The 22,782-nt window shown below is 34.8% G+C and overlaps 2 protein-coding genes across 4 annotated transcripts; one reads left to right on the top strand and one right to left on the bottom strand.

Moving 5' to 3' along the window:
• Positions 1 to 404: 404 nt before the first annotated feature.
• LOC108989567 (protein PIN-LIKES 3-like) lies at positions 405 to 5,664 on the bottom strand. Of its 3 annotated transcripts, none has more exons than XM_035690306.1 (11): positions 5,556 to 5,664; positions 4,721 to 4,900; positions 4,401 to 4,480; positions 4,183 to 4,307; positions 3,467 to 3,588; positions 3,024 to 3,263; positions 2,458 to 2,550; positions 2,067 to 2,167; positions 1,509 to 1,561; positions 1,189 to 1,374; positions 405 to 757 (listed from the first exon to the last, which is right to left on the bottom strand). In XM_035690306.1, the coding sequence occupies exons 2-11, from the start codon at positions 4,853 to 4,855 to the stop codon at positions 633 to 635; spliced, it is 1,260 nt and encodes a 419-aa protein (XP_035546199.1). In that variant the 5' UTR covers positions 4,856 to 4,900; positions 5,556 to 5,664; the 3' UTR covers positions 405 to 632. The 3 variants fall into 3 exon arrangements, with proteins under 3 accessions (XP_035546199.1, XP_018818764.1, XP_018818771.1); XM_018963219.2 differs by lacking the exon at positions 5,556 to 5,664 and adding an exon at positions 5,157 to 5,393; XM_018963226.2 differs by lacking the exon at positions 5,556 to 5,664 and having other exon boundaries at positions 406 to 757; positions 4,401 to 4,460; positions 4,721 to 4,813.
• Positions 5,665 to 8,336: 2,672 nt separating this feature from the next.
• On the top strand, positions 8,337 to 22,647 carry LOC108989611 (NAD-dependent malic enzyme 62 kDa isoform, mitochondrial-like). The gene is made up of 19 exons (XM_018963287.2): positions 8,337 to 8,725; positions 9,277 to 9,373; positions 10,223 to 10,341; positions 10,917 to 11,084; positions 11,186 to 11,314; positions 12,172 to 12,232; positions 12,571 to 12,674; positions 12,782 to 12,865; positions 16,497 to 16,603; positions 17,876 to 17,987; positions 19,292 to 19,405; positions 20,009 to 20,074; positions 20,869 to 20,941; positions 21,043 to 21,129; positions 21,474 to 21,528; positions 21,607 to 21,678; positions 21,966 to 22,028; positions 22,133 to 22,247; positions 22,327 to 22,647. Exons 1-19 carry the CDS (start codon positions 8,534 to 8,536, stop codon positions 22,399 to 22,401), a joined length of 1,893 nt encoding a protein of 630 aa, XP_018818832.1. The 5' UTR covers positions 8,337 to 8,533; the 3' UTR covers positions 22,402 to 22,647.
• The last annotated feature ends 135 nt before the right edge of the window (positions 22,648 to 22,782 follow it).

Raw genomic sequence — 22,782 nt, forward strand, 5'->3', positions numbered from 1 at the left:
AAAACTTTTCAAACCCAATAAAACTTTTTCTCTAACATTTCACAAAATCCAAGAAAACATATTAACTCAAACTATTTCACTACAATTCACAGAATTCTGAGATACTAAAGCATGCTTGGGTAATGAGATGAGAATTTTGTGAAGTGAAATGATTTGTGAATAATAGTGAATTAGTTTGAGTTAAGATGTTTTATTGGGTTTTGAAAAATGAGAAAAAAAAGTTGAATAAAAATAGAGTAAAAATATTATAAAGTTTAAATATTGTTTAAATATAATTTTTGTTTTAAAACTTGAAAAAGTTGTATTGTTTTTTGTATTTTATTTGGAAGTTTGAGAAAATTGTAATAATTAGGTAATGATTAGATGTAAAAGTTGAATACAAAGTATTATCTTATACGAATACAAAGTTGACAGGACTGAGATGAAGATGTAGTATCTAGCACTTTTTTTTTTCCTTTACTCATTTTTGCAAATAATCTATGTGGAGGAATATGTGGATGTTGGTTTGCTTCAGGGCAATAAGAACATGTTAAATGCTGATACAGAAATGATAAAGAACCAGGTCTCTGTTTGGATTTTTTATGCCGTCTAAAAAATTATTTCAGACCATCAAACGAATCAAGTAATCCAGATTAAGAAACAAGCCACATGAAGATGGTCGACCATAGTGTCAGAGAGAATGTTGCCACAGCATAAGTCCATAGCATAATGACAGAACATTCACTCTCTCCTGTCTCAAGCAATTGAGAAATGGTACCTGCAGTAAGTCCATGATATTAGCATTGGTTACTCAAATATTGCATTCATTGGACAACAAAACTTCACCAATTGAGATTCAAATCAATCCATACTCTCCATTTCAGAATCCAAAACTGTGTGTCTGTAGATGAGTCGAGCCAAGTCGACTCGAGTACTAAATTCGCTTAAAGCCAAGCTTAATTTTGATGTTCAAATTTGATTTGATAATTTCTTGAACAAGCTAACTTCATGAGCTTTGAGTTGGTGAGTAAAACAGTTTATGCTTATAGATCTATGTTCTACCTTTGTCAATGCTTCATATTTAAAAATTTAGTAAAACATTTCTAGAAGCATCAATTTCATATCCTCCACGTTTAATGAAAACAAAATGGGAGGTTTTAAGCATAAATATATTTAAATGAGAAAGTAGTAACTAGTAAGCATACATACCTACATTCATTGCAGGTGGAAGAGCATACTGAAGCATAAGTGTAAACTGATATAATGAATCTGATCCCACCATGCCAAAATAGTTTGCAGCCTTAACAATACCAATACCCAGTGAAGGCATGATGATGTACCGAATTGTGATAATCCCTACAATGAGTGATGGACTTACTCTGGAACCTTTTAGACCTGTAAATGGAAATGATATCAATAATTTATACAAATATTAGAAACTCTTCATGGAAAATTCTTGAAGAAACTATAACAAAGCCAAGCCAACACAAGACACTCAAAACAAATAGCAGATCAGTATTAAAAGCTACCTCTAAGAAGGTTTGCTCCAATTATCAGTGTCATAGATGGTATTGTTGCTTTCCTGGAGAAGAAAGAGGAAGCTAAAAGGAATTAATGCAAATTTCCAGATCAGTGTCACAGGGTTTCATCATATTGTAAACATAGTTGCTCAAAAGAGAGAGTCTGCTGCTCTTAGAAGTCAATTTTAGGCTGTGTTATTTTTTCTCCTCTGGGTATTAGTCAGGCAGTGTTAACTTAATATGGGAATTATATCTACCTATTCTACTCCTGCTGACATTATTTACAACCATCTATACAACTAAGGAAGAACTATTGCTAAACATATATGTAGTTTACTTGAGTACATGAATGATAAAACTGATGCATTGGTCTTCTCTTGGGAGTGATTCACACATGCTTTTCACTAAAAAGTTCAACTTATTATAAGTTCACATGAATATTAACACTACTTCAAGTTGCGAATATAGAAATTTAGGAGTTTAGAAGTTTGAGCAAAAACTTGAACACCAAATCAAACAAAGGCTCAAGGAGTAGGAGCTCTACTGAGCCAGTGGTAGGATTCATACCCTAACAAACTCACAGAGTTGTAGATGGCACGAAGAGGAGCATCATCACCAATCAGTACCTTTCGAATTGGAGAGACTATTCCAATGATAAACCCAAAAATCTACAAAGGAAAAACACATTAATTCTAGAGATCCCAATGTGGCATATACACAATAACTAAGAAATTAATTTGGGGAAAAAACGAATGCAACTATGCAAAGCATTTGGAATGATTTTGGAATGAAGTTGATTTTAATTTATCCTAATTTCGCCAACTCAAGGGCAAGATGGAGCATATTGCCAGGATCATCTACTTTTTCTTTGATATTAGGACTATATCCTTTATAGGGATGATTGATAACAGCTCAAAGAAAAAGCTTTTGCTGAATAGAACAAGAATTATGAGCATACCGCTGCAATTGTAGATGGCGCAAACAATTTTTTGAGGTCCACATGCCCAGCAAGCTTCTTAAGGTACAGCATAGTCTTTTCCAGAAACATTACCTATCAGAAGAATCTTTAAAAGGCTATTTCATTCAAGGATACACAAGAAGGAGAAAACAGACTAATAACAATGGATTTTAGTGAATGAAAAATGTGTTAACCCATGCATTGGCATTTAACCTTACAGGGAATATGTCATTTCACAATGTTTACTTAACCATTGTGAAATTGCTTAGCAAAAAGATGTACTTCTTTGTTTACCGAAGACATGCCAACCATTATTCTGATAAAATGGTGGATGGTTTCATATGTTGAGATGCAGTTTCTTACAGACAAAAAACATGTGATACCCTGCTTCTTCATGTCTCCTCATCTTAATATTGCATTTAACTGTTTAGTATAATGTTAGATTTAAGGTATAGTGTTCTTTAGTTCCCATTGATTGTATTGGCCATGTTGAGAGGAAATCAAACTTTGAGGGAAGAAAGCTTTTGAACATTATAAAAAGGAAACCACTACATACTAGAAGAAACCTTTGCTTTTCCTTCGGATCCAGTAGAATGGACTTCAACTTGATCCATACACTCCTCTGAGCTTGGGCAGCCCTCTGAAGGAAGGAGCGGTTCTGTGCCAATCTCTGAATGTAAATACGAGGTTTCTTCTGAAATGTTATCCCTTGTCGTAGAGCCATGTGTGCCAGTGTCTTTAGTTGCCTTGTTTGCATATATCCGCATGATAGGATACACATAAGACCATATATATATTGCACCTAACTGCATAATCAAAACAGAAACAACAAAATGATTCAAATTCATCCAGAGATATTTTCGGAAATGTAAGACCAACAAAAGGCAGCCCAATTCTGCCACTGATAATTTGATGTGGTTCATGACTGACATCTCATCCAAGAGGTGCTGGTCTTATTATGACATTCATTAATTTTTGTGACTTTAGAGTAAGAAAAATGGAGTATTACCGCCATAGAAAGCACAGCATAAGCCTCTGCATCAGTAGAGCAAACAGAAGAATCTCCAAATGGACTATCATCCTCCTCACAGACTGATGGGAGGATAATCAGAAACAAGTTTCCTAAATTTCCTGCACAAAACAATCTCTCCCTAAATATTATGATGGACAAGTAACTTTCACTTATTTAGGAAATAGGTGCAAAAGACGGTAAAAAGATGCAGTTGTAAAACATGTGGCACAATTAGTTAGTCATGTACTTCAGGAGGGTCGAACATTGGCAGGCAGTAGTTTTCTCCTACTTTCCTACTACACTATCCAGTGTTGATCGTAGTGTTTTTGTTAATTTAGGTTAGATAACGTATTCTTTGAAAGAAGTGTGCAAAAAACTTCTGGCATTTGGAAACCAGATCTAACAGACACATCAACTTTAAGTACAAAGCTCTTCTGTATTTATTACCTATACAAGAGAAACCCAATACTACAACTACTAAGGTAGACATAGTTTCAAGTCTTTTTTTGCTTTAGACTGAATTTTAAAACGAGTTTGTATTATCCCAACTATAAATCATGCCAAAGATAAGAATCCCATAATTTTTTGGCCTGCATGATATGATCCACATTGAAGTTTGTATGATGCAATACACGTCATCATAATTTTATATACCCACTATCAGAGTATTCTATGACTCCTAAAAAGAAGAGTCTATTCGGATTTTTGTGTACCTGCAGCACAACAACCAATGATAAGGCTGTGCAGATGTTGAGGAGCTCTTGTGATTTTTAGGAGTATCCATGCAAGTGCAGAACCAATAAGGAATGTGATGAGGACATTCACTACCATGAACCATCTACAGATCAATCAAAGTTATTCAGTGATGAAAAGAAAAATTAAAAGAGGCAGAGGCCAAAGACTTTAGAGTATGACAGAGCTGATCACTCACAAGGTTCCCAAACTGTCTAGGGTAATTGTATCGGCCAGGTTGCTGACGATCAGTGAAGGACTGAACACAAAAAATACTAGCTATATAAAGAAGTAATGTTGTTATTCCTCAATTTGCAGGTATTGGGAAGGTAAACGGAAACAATAGAAAAATATACCAAGCGATCCCTTAGAAAATTCACTTGTGATATGTCATCATTCTAACATGTGCTGGTTTCTATTAATAAATCTTAGTAGCCAACAAGCTTGACATAGGCAAAAGAACTAAACCAAGAAAATAATACAGCACTGTAAAAAAAAATGATAATAAAATTAACTGACCTTATTCAAAGACTGCCTGGAAATTGCCCCCAAGAGATTTATACGCTCCGTTCCAAGAAATAGACCAACAGCCGTAATTAAGAGTATCTGCAGAACTGGCATCAATGCCACAATGAATAGAGCCAGAAACTCCATTGCAAACTTTGTTCAATGAACTCGAGTGGAAGTTTTTTAGCACGCCTAGCCAAAACAAATTACAAATGATGAGTACTCAGACACAACTGTAGGGAAGACTCCAAATCCAATAACAGGGCTAGCAGAGGGTTAAAGATACTGTTACACTATAGTTTTTATGCTCTCAAAAGTTTTTCAGAAGGATCTTGCTCATTTAATCTACCGAAAAACAAGAACAAAAACAAAAACTTCAAGGAAACATATGATGCTCAGACTCCAGAAGTTCATTTAGACAACAACACCCAATCCCAGTTTAGACAACCTCCGAGCGCGTGATCACAAATTTTCGTTCCTGCGTTTGGCGGCCTCCTCTCTTTAGCAAAGAAGCGTGGTTACATGTACGTCAGTTTGGATGAATGTCCGTCTTTCATTACCAATATAATTGCTTGAAAAAACTTGTAACTACAAGAAAATAATGAATTGCGGCTGCAAAAGGCTCGGGAGATGTTTGGATTCGAAGATAACTTGAGATGAGCTGAGATGAGTTGAGATGAATTGTAAATAGTAATAAGATGAGTTATGAATATTAGTGAGATTTGTGAGTTAAAATTGCTGAATAGTAATAAATAGTAATAAAATGAGTTGGGATGAATTGAGATGACTTGCGAATCCAAACATCTTCTTAGTAAATGCGTTTTTCCTTCCTCTACGATAGACTAGCCTTGATGAACAGCTGCTGCTGATGCTCTCAAGCTTTCATGGAAGCCAAGAAACTGATGAGACTTCTTCTTCACGTTTTTTTTTTTTCACGTTTAATATTGTACTTCACTGGCGCCTGGCGGCATGCATAAATGTACTCCGCCTGCCATTCTTTAATTTCCACTTGCCTTGGTCTTATTGCTCTTCACTGACGCCATGCATTTACTTCACCTGCCATTCTTTTCCAAATTCCAACTAACTACAAATGCGGCTAAAACTGTTGCGTGATATCTCTGAATTCTTTTATAAGGTACGACAATTTACGACTGAAATTGTCTTTAAGGTTTTAACTTATGCAGGCACGGCCGCCATCTAAAGACAAAGGCAGCCCTTATTTCTAGCTGTGTCATGTGTGTCTGATGCAATGTTGATTCAGATATTGTCTTTTTCTGATTATTTTCTTGTGTTTACTATTTTTTTTGTCTAATTTAACCTTAAAATATCGTCAAATCATTTTACTGTTATTCTCTAATCAACTTATTATTATTTACAAATCATTTTACTATTATTCTCTAATCATCTCATTGCTATTTACAGATTTCTCGTATCATCTCAATTTCTATTAAATATTTGTAGGATGATTGAAAATAATTGTACCTAAGAATTATATTATTTTTAAAATTTTGTAAATAATAATGAAATGGTTTAAGCGAATATGTTTTATTAGTTTTTTAAAAATGAGAAATAACAAATTTAATAAAAATATTTTAAAATTAAAAAAGTAATTTTTTTAATATTAATTTTATTTTGAAGTCTCTGAAAAATATACTAATTTTTGTTTTTAAATATTGATTAGTTAACGATTATATAAAAAATTAAAAAAATATTTTATTATTTAAATAATGATTGACAACGAAATAATAAAAAAAAAAAACTTAAAATTACTCGTAATGTCCCGACATACCATAATTCTGACTTTGCTTTCTATCTGTCTTTCACTAATTTGTCTTGTTCCGTCTCTTTCCTGCCCGTCACTTTCATGGAACTCCTCTGTAACCCACATGCTATATAATAAAAAGTTAAAAAAAAATTAAATAAAAATAATAATAAATAGATAACAGGAAGATAATCTATAATGTTTCATTATATTATTCATTATAGACGTTGCTACCTTATTTATTATATTTCAGATCTATTATTTAATATTACATTAAAAAATATTGAAAACTTTATAATAAAAAAGATAATAGACTTTTTGAACATTCAAATATGCTCTAAAGTCTCACTTTGAAATCTCACCCCAGGACGTCTCCCATCAAATCATATGATATTAAAATTATTAATTTTTAATGATATATTATTTTAAAATAAAACTTGAATACGGCACGTCTATATTTTAAACAGTAACGTTAGAGCTACGAACAATTTTACGCTATCAAGTGACAGTCAGTATTTTTTATTTTAATTTTAACTTTAAATTTTAAAATTTTCATCATTTTTAATGACTGACGTATCAATACATATGATTATATAAATAAAATCATAAATATAAATAGCACCGTACAATTGCAATATGTCTAGAACTACTAGTTTCAAAATCACTTATACAGACAAAATAAAATCGCATAAGATTTATACGTTATAAGATCTATTATAATTACAAAAAAATTATATAAAGATAAATTTAAAAATTGATATAGTTTTATAAAATTAATTTATATTAAAATAATTTTATAATATAATATATCATATTACGCATTAATTTATAAATTTATTTTTATATAGTATTTTTTTATTAGAGTATTTCTCATAACTATGTTTCGCCCATCTCTTTCGTATCATACGTCACAAAATCTAAATGGTCCGAACAAATGGAACAGTGTGGGCTGATGAATGACCCAATACCATGTGAATGGCAAAGAAAATAGAATTTAAATAATTTTTAAATTTAAAATATAAATTTAGTAAGAGTAAATTTAGTAGGAAAATGCTATATCTTCCGTTGGGCTCTTGCTGGAGACTAACGATGTATTTTGATGTGTTTTTTTAAGTTTTTTTTTATATAAATTTTTTAATTATTTTAAATATTTTAAAAAATTAAAAAATATTATAATATTATTAAAAAATATTTTCTTAATCAGGAAATAAAATAAAAAATTATAAAAAATATTTTTTTTATAATTTTTTATTTTACTTCTTGATTAAAAAAGTATTTTTTAATGATTTTTTTTTACTTTTTGATTAAGAAAATATTTTTTTAATAATATTTTAAATTTATTTTATTTTTTTAAAATATTTAAAAATATTAACAAATCTATATAAAAAATAACTTAAAAATATATATATATAAAATAATACTACTAACGGGAGCTCCCGAGAGCCTAAGGTTTCGTTTGGTTCCTTAACTCATCTCCACTCATCATTACAACTTTTTTAAATCTCAACATAAAATATAATAAATAATTCAATTTTTTCAAATCTTAAAATAATAATAATATTAAAAAATAATATTTTAACAATATTTTATCATCTCAACTCAACTCAATTCACTTTAATATCCAAACACAACCTAAGAGTCTACTAGACGATTATTGAGGACGAATAAAGCTGCGTTTGGTTTTTTAATTTAGTTGAAATTAATTTAATTTTAAATTAAATCTAATATTTAAATATTTAATTTTTAAATTATTAAATTTATTTTAATATATAATTTTTTTAATTTAAAATTTTTTTATAAATATAATCTACAATTTTTTTTAATTTTTTATAAAAAATATTAAATTTCTCTATTATTCAACTCATCACTGTTCATAAACAGCTTAACTGAGCTCAACAGTCAACATCCCGCAGAAAGCATTTCCTAACAGAGAATATTTCCCTTCAAACTCAACTCCTCCCTTCAGCTCTGTCTCTTGCCATTTCACGTTCTGCTTCTTCTTCTACTGCCTCGACGAAGGCTTGAGCCGCTGAATCTTTAAAAGCAATCTTAGGAATCCAATAATGTCTAACTTTTCCAATCAGATCAGAGCGTCCTCCGCCCTGATCACTCGCTTCAAACGTCTGAGAGAATTTCAATTTTGTAGTAATCCCGTGCTTATGCGCTCCAGATCCTTCACTACAACCGAGGGCCACCGTCCCACCATTGTCCACAAGCGCAGCCTCGACATTCTCCACGATCCTTGGTTCAATAAAGTATATATATACTACGCTTAACTCTCCGTCTTTCTTCTTTTATTTTCTCTTCATCCTGTACTTCTTATTCCTGATTCTTCGTAGTTCCGGAAATAACTGCGTTTGATTTTGCCACTTTGAAATTAAGAAGTGCTTTTATTATCTTTATTTGTTTAGTTTCTACCTCAATGTTGTTGTTTGAGGGTGTTTCAGTGCTTAAGTTTTCTTTTTTTCTTTTTCCTTAGACAATGATGTTGGAGTGAATGTGTTTTTTTGTTTTTTTAATTTTCTAATTATCAGTTCGTTGAACTTGATTTCGGCTCTGGTAAGTGAGTTTGATCTTATATGTACTTTTCTAGTTTTTACATTCCTCTGGTTTTTAAGTTACAGCTATTGAGTTTTGCTATATACGAGTGCCGCGGGGTCAGAGAAGTCTTGAAAAAAATGAAAATCGAATATTTTTTATGCTAGACGTGACAGGATTCCAAGTCAGTAATGTATCTGGTGTGACAAACTTGCAAATACAAGTTTTCTACGGCAATTGATGCTTCTTAAATTTGTTTTTCAATTAGGGAACGGCTTTTTCCTTTACCGAACGGGATCGTCTTGATCTTCGAGGACTCCTACCTCCAAATGTTATGTCTACTGAGCAGCAAATTGAACGCTTCAGTAAGTCTTTATTTTTATTTTTTTCTGCCCAGCGCTCTGGCTCTCAAGCTCAATTTTGTCTATACCTTGGTAGAATTTATCTGCCAATTCCTGCTGACCAAGAGCCTTTGTGGGCAGGGAACCGAAGTAATTGTTTTTGGTTCTCTTTTTTTGTGGGAGTTTTTGATTTCTTGAATCGCTGTATTCCTCAAGTTACTTGAAGCCAATTACAATCGATCACAAGGTTCTTTAGAAAGCAATTAGGTGTTGATAGAGGTATATCGTTCAAGGTGTGTTGGATATGTAGCTACTCGGAGAAAGTGCTGGCCACATATGCCTAATAACCCCTAAAATGACTAGTCAATTTGAAACTTCCATATAATCACTTAGAAAGCCTAGTTTCACCTAGTAAGTAGCCAATGTGAGATTTAGCGCTCATGACTTGAACCACGTGAATTTCTTTTCTCAATGTGGGACTGAGGTGTTACTAAATCTCCCTCTTAAATTCATGACGATTTCATCAAAGTCATAGCAATATAGTGCTTTAGAATCGCATGGCTGGCCTCACTGAGTTGTTCTAATAACAGATATAACAATCTAGGGAAAGCGCTAGCCATATCAATGTTATAACCTCAAAAAGGCTGGTAAATATTTTAGAATCACTTATAAACCCAGTTTCACTTAACAAGTAGCCAATGTATGCCTTAGCACTCATGAGTACTCTTTTAAATTACACTATGTGAGTCATTCCATTTCCCACAGGTTCAGAATGCTTCAATAAAGTTAAAGATCTTCAAATAAACTTTTTTATATCCATGTTTTTATTCTTTTCTTTTACTAATACTACTGGTAATATTTGTTAATGAACAGTCGTTGACCTGAAAAGGCTTGAAGTAAATGCAAGAGATGGACCATCTGAGCCAAATGCACTGGCAAAATGGCGGATACTTAACCGTTTGCATGATAGAAATGAGACTATGTACTACAAGGTGGGTTGAAAATGTTATTCCTTTATATATAGTCTACTTTGACTCTCATTTATCATTCCAAATTAGTATTTCCCTCTTTGCTTAAGTGATTACCTGAACTAGTTGCTAAATTTACTGTGAGGAGTTCATTTAACATCTTGCAATTTTTAGGTCTTTTCAATCAGGTTTGCAAGTCAGCATTGGTTGCGTCTCTCTCAAATTTTTTTTTTTCAATTACAAAACTTTACAAATGATCTCTTTTGCTGTGACTGTGTAACCCTTCCCCCCATATTGTCCTTCTCATGAATGTTGAAAAGGAGGTTGAACTCGAATTTCAGTTCATGAAGAGATTACTCATCACCATCATAACACTGCCATCCATTGCCAGTCTTCTTTGTATGAGTATTTCAGTCTTCATGACTACTCAATTTCATCTGCATTGATATCCACATGTATTCTTGCACACTTTCAACCAATATCAATTTATATTATTATTTTATTCATGCCGGTTGGTCATTGAAATCATTCTATACAGATAAGCTTATGGATCTCATCTTTGACAATTCAAATCATAACATCATTTCTGAAATCTACAGGTCTTAATTGCCAATATTGAGGAATATGCTCCTATAGTTTATACTCCAACTGTTGGTCAAGTTTGCCAGAATTACAGTGGTTTATTTCGAAGGCCAAGGGGAATGTATTTCAGCGCAGCGGATCGTGGAGAAATGATGTCTATGGTTTATAACTGGCCAGCTGATCAGGTCTTTCTGTTAATGATACGAGCAACTAGGATTTTAATTTTTTCCTTTTATCTTCTTATTCTGCTGATAATTTTTTTAAGTATTAAAACCTTTATTTGCAGGTTGATATGATTGTTGTCACAGATGGAAGCAGAATACTGGGTCTTGGTGACCTTGGGGTTCAGGGAATTGGAATTGCGATTGGTAAGCTGGATCTATATGTCGCTGCTGCAGGGATAAACCCTCAAAGGGTACTTCTTTCTTTATGCATCATATTTTTCTGTTTCAATTTTTTCATTCTTTTATAGGAATATACACATGGAAACAACAAAAATGTTTTACTTACTTAAACATGATTGTTAAGGATGTTGTCAAATATGCATAAATAAACCTCTTCAAGTTGCATGAATAGAATGTAAATGTATTTTAAGTTAGTCTTATCCTCTTTCTAATACGGTTTGACAAACCTGCTCTGCTGCCGAATGGTACCTAGTGAAAATAATTTAAGTTTGGTTAGAAGCACTTGTAGCTTGAGGTCCTCATCTAATTTCAAAATTTTTTAATGGTGTTGCAGTTGATTTGTGTCTGTGCATGCTTGTGTGTGTGTGTGTGAGAGAGAGAGAGAGAGAGAGAGCAGCAGCAGCAGCAGTCGGTAAATTGCTGTGTCAAGGAAGGTGTTCCAGCATTGAAAAAAGGGAGGTGTTTCAGTGACATCACTAAGGTGTAAATTTAAATAATGAACTTTTATGTCCAGATACTTGAATCTGATGTGCAGTATTGAAGTTAAGTATTTGGTATAATCTGTGATAATTTCTGATAAGCCGTGTGATGGTTCTATTTATCTGCAGCAGAGTTCCTAGTTGATTGTGTACAGCTGGATCACAGTACTTAAATTCCTTACAATCAGTCATAAAAAAGTTTTCATTATTGTTCAGTGCTGAGATCATTTTCTATTTTTGCTCGATACATAATGTGTTTTCCACTATACATTCTTGACCTCTATTCTCCTTTTGATTCTTTAATGATCAACTCAACTCAACTAAGTGTGAAGCCCAAGTAATTGATTTGTTACTTATTAATTTTTTCCTTTTTTGTATTCCATCAATAGGTACTTCCTGTGATGATTGATGTTGGAACTAATAATGAGAAGCTGCTAAAAGACCCCTTGTGTAAGTCTTTTTCATCCATTTGTGGTGATGATATTGTAGTTGTGCCATATATTTTTTCCCCCATAAAAGCAGTTGTTCACCATCAACCATGCTAACTTTAAGTTAGTTCAAGAAAAGAGACTTGCTACCCATGTTTCTTAAAAAAATGCATGCCCCCCATTTTTTAAGAAAAAAACGATTTTTAATCATGGTTATGTCTATTTACCCTGCTTTGTATTGCATATTAACTGCACTTGCATCTATAAATTCACCTGCATCGCCCCTCCCCTCTTTTCTGATCATCATCATGAATGCATGAGTCCCTTCTAATAGATGATCAATTTATACTTTATTTCCAGATTTGGGTCTTCAAGAACATCGTCTTGATGGTGATGAGTATGTTGCTGTCATCGATGAATTCATGAATGCAGTTTTTACTCGTTGGCCAAATGTGATTGTGCAGGTAAGTATTGAATATGCTTACTTAATGCAACTGGACTGCATGCATGATGACACTAAAAAAAATGCAAAACAAAGAGATAGAGAGTAAGAAAACTTGGGTATGTGCAGTTCGAAGATTTTCAAAGCAAGTGGGCCTTTAAGTTGTTGCAGCGTTATAGATGTACCTACAGAATGTTTAATGATGATGTCCAGGTAATTGAATTTCTTGTTTGCTTTAATTATCTTATTATTTTCTTCACAATAATATTCATCTACATAATTTAATCTTGTCTCATTAATTATCTTACTATTTTCTCCACTGTAATATTCATCTACATAATTTAATCTTGCCTCAGTCTTTAATGATAATTTGACAGCAATTTTTAGCTTACTATTTTAAGCTTTGAGGATAAGCATATTTTAAATTTAGAGTACCATGTATCCATGAAACCTTTTTTTTATAGGTGATAGTATGTATTTTTTTTTGATAAGTAATCGATAATATTATAAATAGAGATAGGCAAAAACCCAAGTACACACAAGAAGGATACAAGAGATAACACCTATCTAGGTCAACGAAAGGGAAGCTAAAAAGTCATGTACATTCAGGCCATTAAAATCTATAGCAATGGCCCATAACATTAAAGTACGGAAAAGAAAAGCTCTAAGTTCCCCCGGCGACCGCTCCTTGTTTTCAAAAGTCCGATCATTGCGCTCTTGCCAAATACACCACATGATACAGATCGGGATCATTTTCCACACCTCCTTAATTTGTTGAACGCCTCTCGGGAGTGTCCAACTGGCCAACAGATCAACCACAGTTTCTGGCATCACGAAGGGTAACTCTACTCGACTGAAAACTTCCACCCACAAGGCTCTCGTTATCTCGCAATGTAACAATAGATGATCCACTGTCTCACCTGATCTCTTACACAAGCAACACCAGTCTAATATAACTAACCGTCTCTTCCTCAGGTTGTCAATGGTCAGAATCTTCCCCCATGCTGCTGTCCATGTAAAGAAAACCGCTTTCGGAGGCGCCTTATTTCTCCAAAGTCTCTTCCATGGAAACTGAATGGTTGTGGTGTGGGAGAGGGACTTGTAGAAGGATCTAACAGAGAAGATGCCCTTACCCGTCGGGATCCACCATAAGCTGTCAGCTTGCTGTCTATTCGGCTTCACAGAATATATGAGGCTGAAAAAGGCTTCAAAAATGTCTACTTCCCAATCTTGTGCCGCTCTACTAAATGTTACGTTCCACTGCACATGATCCCCTGATATACTTATGAGGTCCTCAATGGATGCTTCCTGGTTGCGAGCCACGCGGAAAACAGCTGGAAATGCCTCCTTTAGGGCCTCACTCCCGCACCAAGTGTCCTCCCAAAACTTAATACGGGATCCCCTCCCCAACACCAATTTAGAAAGAGTAATAAAGTCCCCCCACCCTCGCCTAATGTGTTTCCATATCCCCACTCCACTTGCCCCAATTACCTCTTTTGTGCACCAGCCCCCCCATAAGCTTCCATGTTTATAATCAATCACCAGTTTCCATAGAGCTCCGGTTTCCAAATTATACCGCCATAACCACTTCCCAAGCAAAGCCCGATTGAATGTTCTCAAATTCTTTATGCCCAACCCACCTGACGAGATTGGTCTACACACCTTGTCCCAACTAACTAAATGAAATTTGAATTCATCCCCTATCCCACTCCATAGGAAATCACGATACAGTTTCTCAATCCGAGCCGCTACTCTGACAGGCAAATGAAACAAAGATAGAAAGTACGTAGGTAAGTTAGAAAGGGTACTCTTTATGAGAGTAACCCGGCCACCTTTCGACAAATACAATCTCTTCCATCCTGCCAATTTTATTTCTATCTTTTCAATAACAGAATCCCAAATGGATGAGGCCCTAGCAGCAGCCCCCAAAGGTAATCCCAAATAGGTAATGGGAAGAGAAGCTATCTTACACCCAAGAATGCTAGCTAACTGCCTAGTATTGCTCACATTCCCCACTGGTACTAACTCTGACTTGTCAAAATTAATTTTCAGACCTGATGCTGCTTCAAAGCAAAATAACAGAGCCTTCAATGTCCTCAACTGGTTGTAATCAGCATCACAAAATAAAAGGGTGTCATCTGCAAATAGTAAGTGAGACAAAGAAATAGTACCCCTATTGGGGTCACCAATCGGAAAACCAGCCACCAACCCATGCGTGACCACCGCCGATATCATCCTACTCAATGCCTCCATAACAATAACAAAAAGGAGTGGGGACAAAGGATCTCCTTGTCTGAGACCTCGAGAGCTACTAAAGAAGCCAGTCGGACAGCCATTTATCAAGATTGAAAATTTGGCCGTAGAGATACACCACCTGATCCACCTACACCATCTCACCCCAAAGCCACATCTACCCAGCACATACAAAAGGAAATCCCAGTTTACATGGTCATATGCCTTCTCCATATCTAATTTGCACAGAATCCCTGTAGATCCCGCCTTCAATCTGCTATCTAGTCCCTCATTTGCTATAAGAACTGAATCCAAGATTTGTCGCCCCTTAACAAAAGCATTTTGTGTTTTCGTGATAATCTTCCCCATAACCGCCCCCAATCTGTTAGCCAGAACCTTTGAAATAATTTTATACACTCCATTCACCAGGCTGATGGGTCGAAAATCCTTAATCTCCACCGCCCCCATCTTCTTAGGGATTAACGCAATAAAAGTGGCATTTATGCTTTTCTCGAACTTCCCAACCAATGAAACTTCCTGAAACACATTCATTAAATCAACTTTGACCACTTCCCAACAAGAGTGGAAAAAGCCCATCGAGAAACCATCTGGACCGGGAGCTTTATCTTTGACCATACTTCTTACTACCTCATACACTTCCTCTTCTTCAAAGGGCCTCTCTAACCACGCCGCTTCTTGAGGCTCGATCGTATCAAAACCAAGGCCATCCACCTTTGGCCTCCATCCCTCTCTTTCTGTAAATAGTTGTTCATAGAAATGCACCACATGTTCACTAATCACAGGGGCCTCCTTACACACCATATCATTTATATTCAGCATTTCAATGGTATTAGTTCTTCTATGGGAGTTGGCAACTCTATGGAAGAACTTAGTACTTCTATCCCCTTCTTTCAGCCACAATGCTCTCGACTTCTGGCGCCAAGAAATCTCTTCTAATGATAGTACTCTCTCTAATTCTGAAACCAACTCAGTCTTCCTCAATATTTCCTGCGGTGCTAGAGCTCTAACTTCCAGTATACACTCAAGCTGTTGTAATTCATCCACCATGCATTTCTTACGCTCCCCTAAATCTCCAAAGGAGTGTATGTTCCAATGCTTTAGGTCATTTTTCAAAACTTATTGCGAAACTTATTTCAAAACTTATTCGTGATAGAATGTATTCACGAAACTTATTGCCAACACTCCCAAATGGTGTGAGTGTCGCTATAATTAAGATGGTAACCTCCACTCTTTAACTGATCGTATACGTCATGAAGATAATTCTTGATTCAGGATTATCATACGAATCTTTTATTCTAGAAACACCTTTTGGGACTTGCAATACCATCTTGTGTCAATTGTCATCGAGTTCTGCCAAATTGATCTTTTTCTTTTACTGTTTTTTAATTTATTTTATACTTGCAATACCCTTTTTGTGGATATGTATTGTATTGTATTATTTCAATCATTAAAAGTATATGTTTTTAAAAAATTTCCTAATTTAAAGATCTTAGATCTAGTACGCATTTGATGCCAATTTTTTATTTGATTTCAACATTTGGGAATTTAACTGGCTGTTACTGGCATGTTTTAATGTCAATTCACCTTACAGGGAACAGCAGGAGTTGCAATTGCTGGACTTTTAGGAGCTGTTAGAGCTCAAGGAAAGTCAATGATAGACTTTCCAAAGCAAAAGATTGTTGTTGCTGGTGCTGGAAGGTTAGGCGTTTCTTTTATATGGAGGAGAAGATTTTTTTTTTTTTTGTTTGGTTGAATGAGAAGAAAATTTGCAATGGAACATAACCCCAATAATTAACGTTCACCATGGAAGTCAGACTGCTCTTTATAACCATTTCAAAGTCTCCGTTTTTCGAAGAATTACACTCAGATAAAAGGAAGAAAATTATTATCACCTTTTAATAAAGGAGTTTAGTTTTATTCACATAAAAAAAGTTCAGGCTTTATGATAATGTAGTCTGGCCAATAACGGCATGCACAACGCGTGCATGTGTGGATGTTAAAATGGAGCATGATATAGGAAAGGGGTATATCAGCAAACTATACAGAATGCAATATCCAATTAAGTAGATGCAGGACACGGTAAATGTTTGCAAGTTGGAAGAAACTGGGCTGAGATGCTTGGCAATGTTTCTCCTGCTTTGCAGGTTTTGTTGAATATATTTGTCTGTATTGCTTTCAGGGATTCCTTTCATTTGAATACTTGCTCTATACTTAGGTTTATCCTTTTATCGATAAGGTTTTCATTTGTTAAAAAAGTGACTCAGATGTTTAATTCTCTAATGAAGTCTACATACCGTAATAGAAAGTCTCTGCACTATGCTTGGTCATGGTGTCAGAAAGACCTGATGAGGCCAAATCATTGAGGGTATAGGGAACTACATGATGGCTAGTGACATAAATGAATGAATAGCTATAAATCGAGAGTGGGTTGTTTGGCTAATGAGATGTGGGAGGGGATGATTGGGGTGAGTTTTCGTCAATAATTTATCTTGGTTTTGCTTAGCACTTTTGTTTTCCATAGTAGTTACTGCAAGTTTAGCACGTACATGGTCACAGCTGGTAAAAGCATATCCATACTTGTTTCCTCTAGCCATCAAATGAATTTTCAGTCCTTGGCCTTGCTACAGAATCAATATTGGGTCTCCTTTTCTGTCAAATAGTTGTGGATTCCAGGTTTTGTTTCTTGATGGTTTAAACCATCTTATTTAACAATGTCCCTTCATTATTATGGTTCATGATTTTAATTTATTGTGGGACTGTTTCCTTTCCTGCCCCCCATACCCATCTATCATATTGCAACCTGCCGATCATGTGGCTGGGAGGCTTTTTCGTTATGCTAGTGCTTCTTCAGCATATAATTCATCTGCAAAAAATCTAATGTTTTGTATGATCAAGAGTAAAGGTCCTGCATGATTAGCCCAAAATATCAAACTTTGAAGGTTTCTTTGCTTAACCTTTTTACCATTGCAGTGCAGGGATAGGGGTTCTTAACTCCGCATGGAAAACAATGGCAAGGATGTTAGGAAATAATGAATCTGCTTTTGAGAGTGCTCTGAGTCAGTTCTGGGTAGTTGATGCCAAGGTCAGTAGTCACACCCAAATTTTGCGGTCAGTTACTGTGCTATGAGTTGATGAGTCCAATCTCGATGACTGATACAGTTACATAGGGCAACAATGACCTGGCCAATTTGGATACACATACCATCTGCAACTGATCGGTTTGCACTGAACAGGACTGCAGGGCCCTAACAAATATTGATAATTTATAAATAATGGCTAATTATTGTATCACTTTTATGTTCTTGAGAACCCGAGTCTAGCAAAATAATGATATTTCATGATTTCCATCAATTGTTGCAATTTATGGCATTTATTTTTTCAGAAGATGACCAAGAATGATATAAAGTAAACAATGTGAAAACTGAATTGGTGTTCCAGATTGAATATAGATCATGCCTACAGGTCTAAAGTCTAAACCTTTCCCTCTTGCCCATTCTTCCTATTGTCATCCATGGATCATTTAAATGGGTGGAAATGTGAAACTAAAACCCAAGACACTAATGGATTGTTTCTCTTTGGTCAATGATATGTTAAATTAGTTTTTACTTGTTTTTCTTTCTGGATTTATCTTGACTTGCCTACTCCTTTGTGCATGCATCGGTCCGACATATGGATTATGCAAATTGTTATTTTCTTAGCAGACAATCCCCTGGTTGCAGTGCCAGTCCATCTTATAACTTAATTTAAATATCAGACCAATTAAGTTGTTTCATCTTAGCCACCTAATCTTCAAGATTCTTAAATGTAGTGCCAATATGCTGGGTGAAAGTCATTGTGTACTAAAAGCAGTGTATACTGGTTGTACCACCAGTGATCTGGCATTGCCATAATTCTAACACTGGATTAATTTATAAATTGGGAACCATTGTTGTATCAAAGAGTATGATGTATGTATTTCTTTCATTTTCTTCTAGTGGTAGTACATGTTAGTCCCAGTGGCAAGCAATTATATTTGTTCATAGTCAATGATGTCAACCATATAACATTATGAAAGTCCCCTCCTAGCAGAATCTGTTTTGTTGTATCCCCTACTTGTTAGTTACATAATATGAATTTTGTAGGTATCAATGTATCATACAGTGATGTTTGTAATGTCGAGACTTTGTTCTCGGACAGCCGGTGCCAATTAAAAAAAAATGTCAAGCTTTATTCTGTAGCCCTATATACGGTGGCTATGAGGTCTTCTTTCTTGTAATGTTGGTTTCTATGCTAATGCTGGATGTAGTTTTCTACAATATCTTGTCATGTACCCACATCGCACATTGAAGGAATTTTTTCCTCATGGAGTGGGTATGGTACTTAAATGTGTTTTTTTGTCATGTTTAGGGCCTGATCACAGAGGAGCGTGAATATATTGATCCAGATGCACTTCCATTTGCAAGGAGGGTCAAAGAAGTTAACCGCCAGGGCTTAAGAGAAGGCGCAAGTCTTGTCGAAGTGGTACGTGAAATTTTCACTTATTTTGGGTATTTGCATCATTGTAGATGTTATTTGAAACTCTGTACAATTTCCATTTTTCTTTTAGTGTATTGTTTCTATGTTAGATAATTGAAAATCCGTAAAGGCAACTTGGTTTGAACCAAGCTTTCCCATATGTATTTAATGTTCATATGGTTGGTATATTTCCTTGCAAAAACCAAGTTTTCGTGGTCATGAGTTTCTGTAACTAGCCAATGGGAAAGTAGTAATACAGAAGCTCCTTTTTGTTTTTACATAATTTGTTTTTTTTATCTATTTTAAGCTACTTATAACCAAATGAAAGGATTGGAGAGGGTATAACAATGAAATTGTGTGCTGTACAAGTTTAATTGAATTAAAAAATATGTGGTTAGTATTTTAAGATGATACACTTACAATCCAAAACTGTTGCCATTCATCAATTAAATAAAGTTTGCTGTTGATACTATAGATGTACATGTAATTAAAGGAAGACGAGATTTTTATGAATTTGAACTATAGTCTGATTGTGGATGGTTGAAATTGTCTGGTTTATCATTCTTTTCTGCAGTACTTATCACCTCTTGGGTTATCTTTGCTAATCAGGTTCGGGAAGTGAAGCCTGATGTGCTTCTTGGATTATCTGCAGTTGGGGGCTTGTTCTCAAAAGAGGTACCCAGCAAGGATTCATATGGTTTGTTAGTGAAGTTCTTGGTCCTCCTTTTAATCTTACTTTTGATCCAACAATTTTTGAAGGCTATTAAACAACTAAAAATTATCCAAATGCTAAAAGCTGAATGAGGATCAATAGGTCTATGAATAAACAATCCAACTACTTAAAATTAATCTTCTTTAAACAATTTAAAAACTGCCAACAATTGATTTTATACAAAAAAATATTTATCAAAGAAAACAATTGGTACCACTGTTACTAAGCATAAATTCAGTTGCCGTTGCAGTTTCAAAAACAAGCTGTAATACTTATTTAAAAACTCTATAGTTAACATGTTTGATCAGAAAAAAGATTTTGTTAATTTACTTGATTAAAGTTAGTGCCTTTAGGATGATTGGTGTATAATAATTTTTCAATTTAAGAGAGGTAGGTCTCTAATTAAAAGCAGGTGGGGAGTATGGTGTTTCTCAAACCTGGAGGGGTTGCATCATAATTTTTCTTATTACTTCTTATGATGCAATTCACAAAATGAAGCTTTTTGTGTAAAAGGTGACCATGCATGTCTCCCATAGGGAGCTTAGGCACGTGATAGTGTAAGCAGTGTCAAAAAGGCAAATGCTAAGTTCACAAGGATACTGTCTCTCTCTATGGAATTGTAGCTTGTCAAGTATATCTGTTATTTGCATGTATAGAAATGGAATTTTTGACATGCAAGGACCTTATCTAATTTGACTGAGTACTCTGCCAGCTGGTTTTTTCTTGCAAAATTGATATGATGCAGTTACAATTCTAGGTATTAGAGGCCCTTAGAGGTTCAACATCGACGAGACCAGCCATCTTTGCAATGTCAAACCCAACAAAAAATGGTATAGATTTTTCATGTTGCCTCCTTGTGGTAGATAAAATTGTGGTAAATCAACTTTTTCTTACAACTTTGACCTTCACTTCTTTATCTTCCTTTTTTCAGCTGAATGCACCCCTGAAGAAGCATTTTCCATTGTGGGCGACAATATTATATTTGCAAGTGGAAGCCCCTTCAAAGATGTGGATCTTGGTATGTATTAAGACCATTAGGTTGACTGTATCCCACATTCAGCCAATTAATGTAGTCTAGTTTCAAGGTCCCTTCATGAGGTTCAAATTGTTAAAGCAGTGAGTCTACAAGTGTAGTAAGTAGAAGTGCAGCAACTGTCTCAAATGCATGGCCTAGTGTTTTAGAACATGTTAGTATAATGCACTGATTGTTACTCGTGGAACTTTTAAATCCCCTTGTCGATTCTTAGATGTAGGAAGTGTATCTATGCCTTCCCTGCTGAATTTGATGGAGTTTATAATGGAAAGTCTCTTCAAATTATGTTTATATGATATCACATCCGTAAGTATTTCTGAATTCCACAGGAAATGATCATATTGGCCACTGCAACCAGGGAAACAACATGTACCTCTTTCCAGGGTTAGTTTTATTAAATCAAAATGAATCTGAGTTTCACTAATATGATTTTTAATATCATCAACTTGTCTGTTGATGCAGCATCGGACTTGGTACTCTTCTATCTGGCTCCAGGATCATTTCCGATGGCATGTTACAGGCTGCAGCAGAGTGGTACTTATCACATCTCCTTTCTGAATTGATTTCAGTTACATACCTCCAAAAAGCCGTCCATATCCCTCCCTGCATGCAATCCCCCAAATTTTATTTAAGAAAATGAAAAAATAATTCGTCGTCAGGTAATGTATTTTTGGATTTTATGATAAAAAAAAAAACACTTGCAATCTTATACATATGTAATAGAGCCAAAATTATTCGATTGTGTAGACTGTGTTCCCCAGTGCGTGATAATCTGCTTTACTGACTGACTGGTTATTCTCTAAATCAATTGCAATCTACAGCCTAGCTGCATATATGACTGAAAAGGAGGTTCTCAATGGGATTATATACCCTTCAATATCTAGGTGCATTATTGAGCCTGTTCCTTCCATTTTTTTTTTTTATTGGAGTTTGGCAGCTTTTATTTCTAGTCCTTGTGCATATTTGCTGACCTCACTGATATTTCCAGCATACGGGATATTACAAAGGAGGTAGCTGCAGCTGTGATAAAGGAAGCTATAGAAGAAGATCTAGCAGAAGGATACCGTGACATGGATGCCCGAGAACTGCAGAAACTTAGTCAGGTATAGCTCCAAACGGAAGAATTTGGATGTTTTCATCGTTTTATAACTATAATCTAATCTAACTGCAAGTGATTTGCAGGAAGAGATTGTAGATTTTGTGAAAAATAACATGTGGAGTCCACACTACCCGACATTGGTTTACAAGAACGATTAAACCCTGCCGAATCTCCCGTTACCATGATGCAAGAACAGAATAACATATTTGAAGGGCTTATTTTGGAGCTAAGCTTGAATGCAAATGGCAATATGCTCATTATCTATGTAGGATGTGTGTGCAAGTAGGTTTTTAATAGCTTTGTCAAAAGCAAAAATGAGCCAAATTTTCCAATTGAATACTTGGTAAAAATCTCCACAACTTGGTTTCTTCAAATAAATTATAAGAGTATACCGATTCAGAAGATGATGCTCTCAAGTCTCAAATTTCATTTGAGGTGGATAGTATCCATGCAAAATATGGGGATTGAATAGTGCATTTGTTACTAATTGATTACTTGGTACTTAGAAAATTTGCATTTATCAGATAGGGAATTTGAAG

The sequence above is a fragment of the Juglans regia genome, chromosome 5, assembly GCF_001411555.2.
Source record: "Juglans regia cultivar Chandler chromosome 5, Walnut 2.0, whole genome shotgun sequence".
Taxonomy (NCBI): Eukaryota; Viridiplantae; Streptophyta; class Magnoliopsida; order Fagales; family Juglandaceae; genus Juglans; species Juglans regia.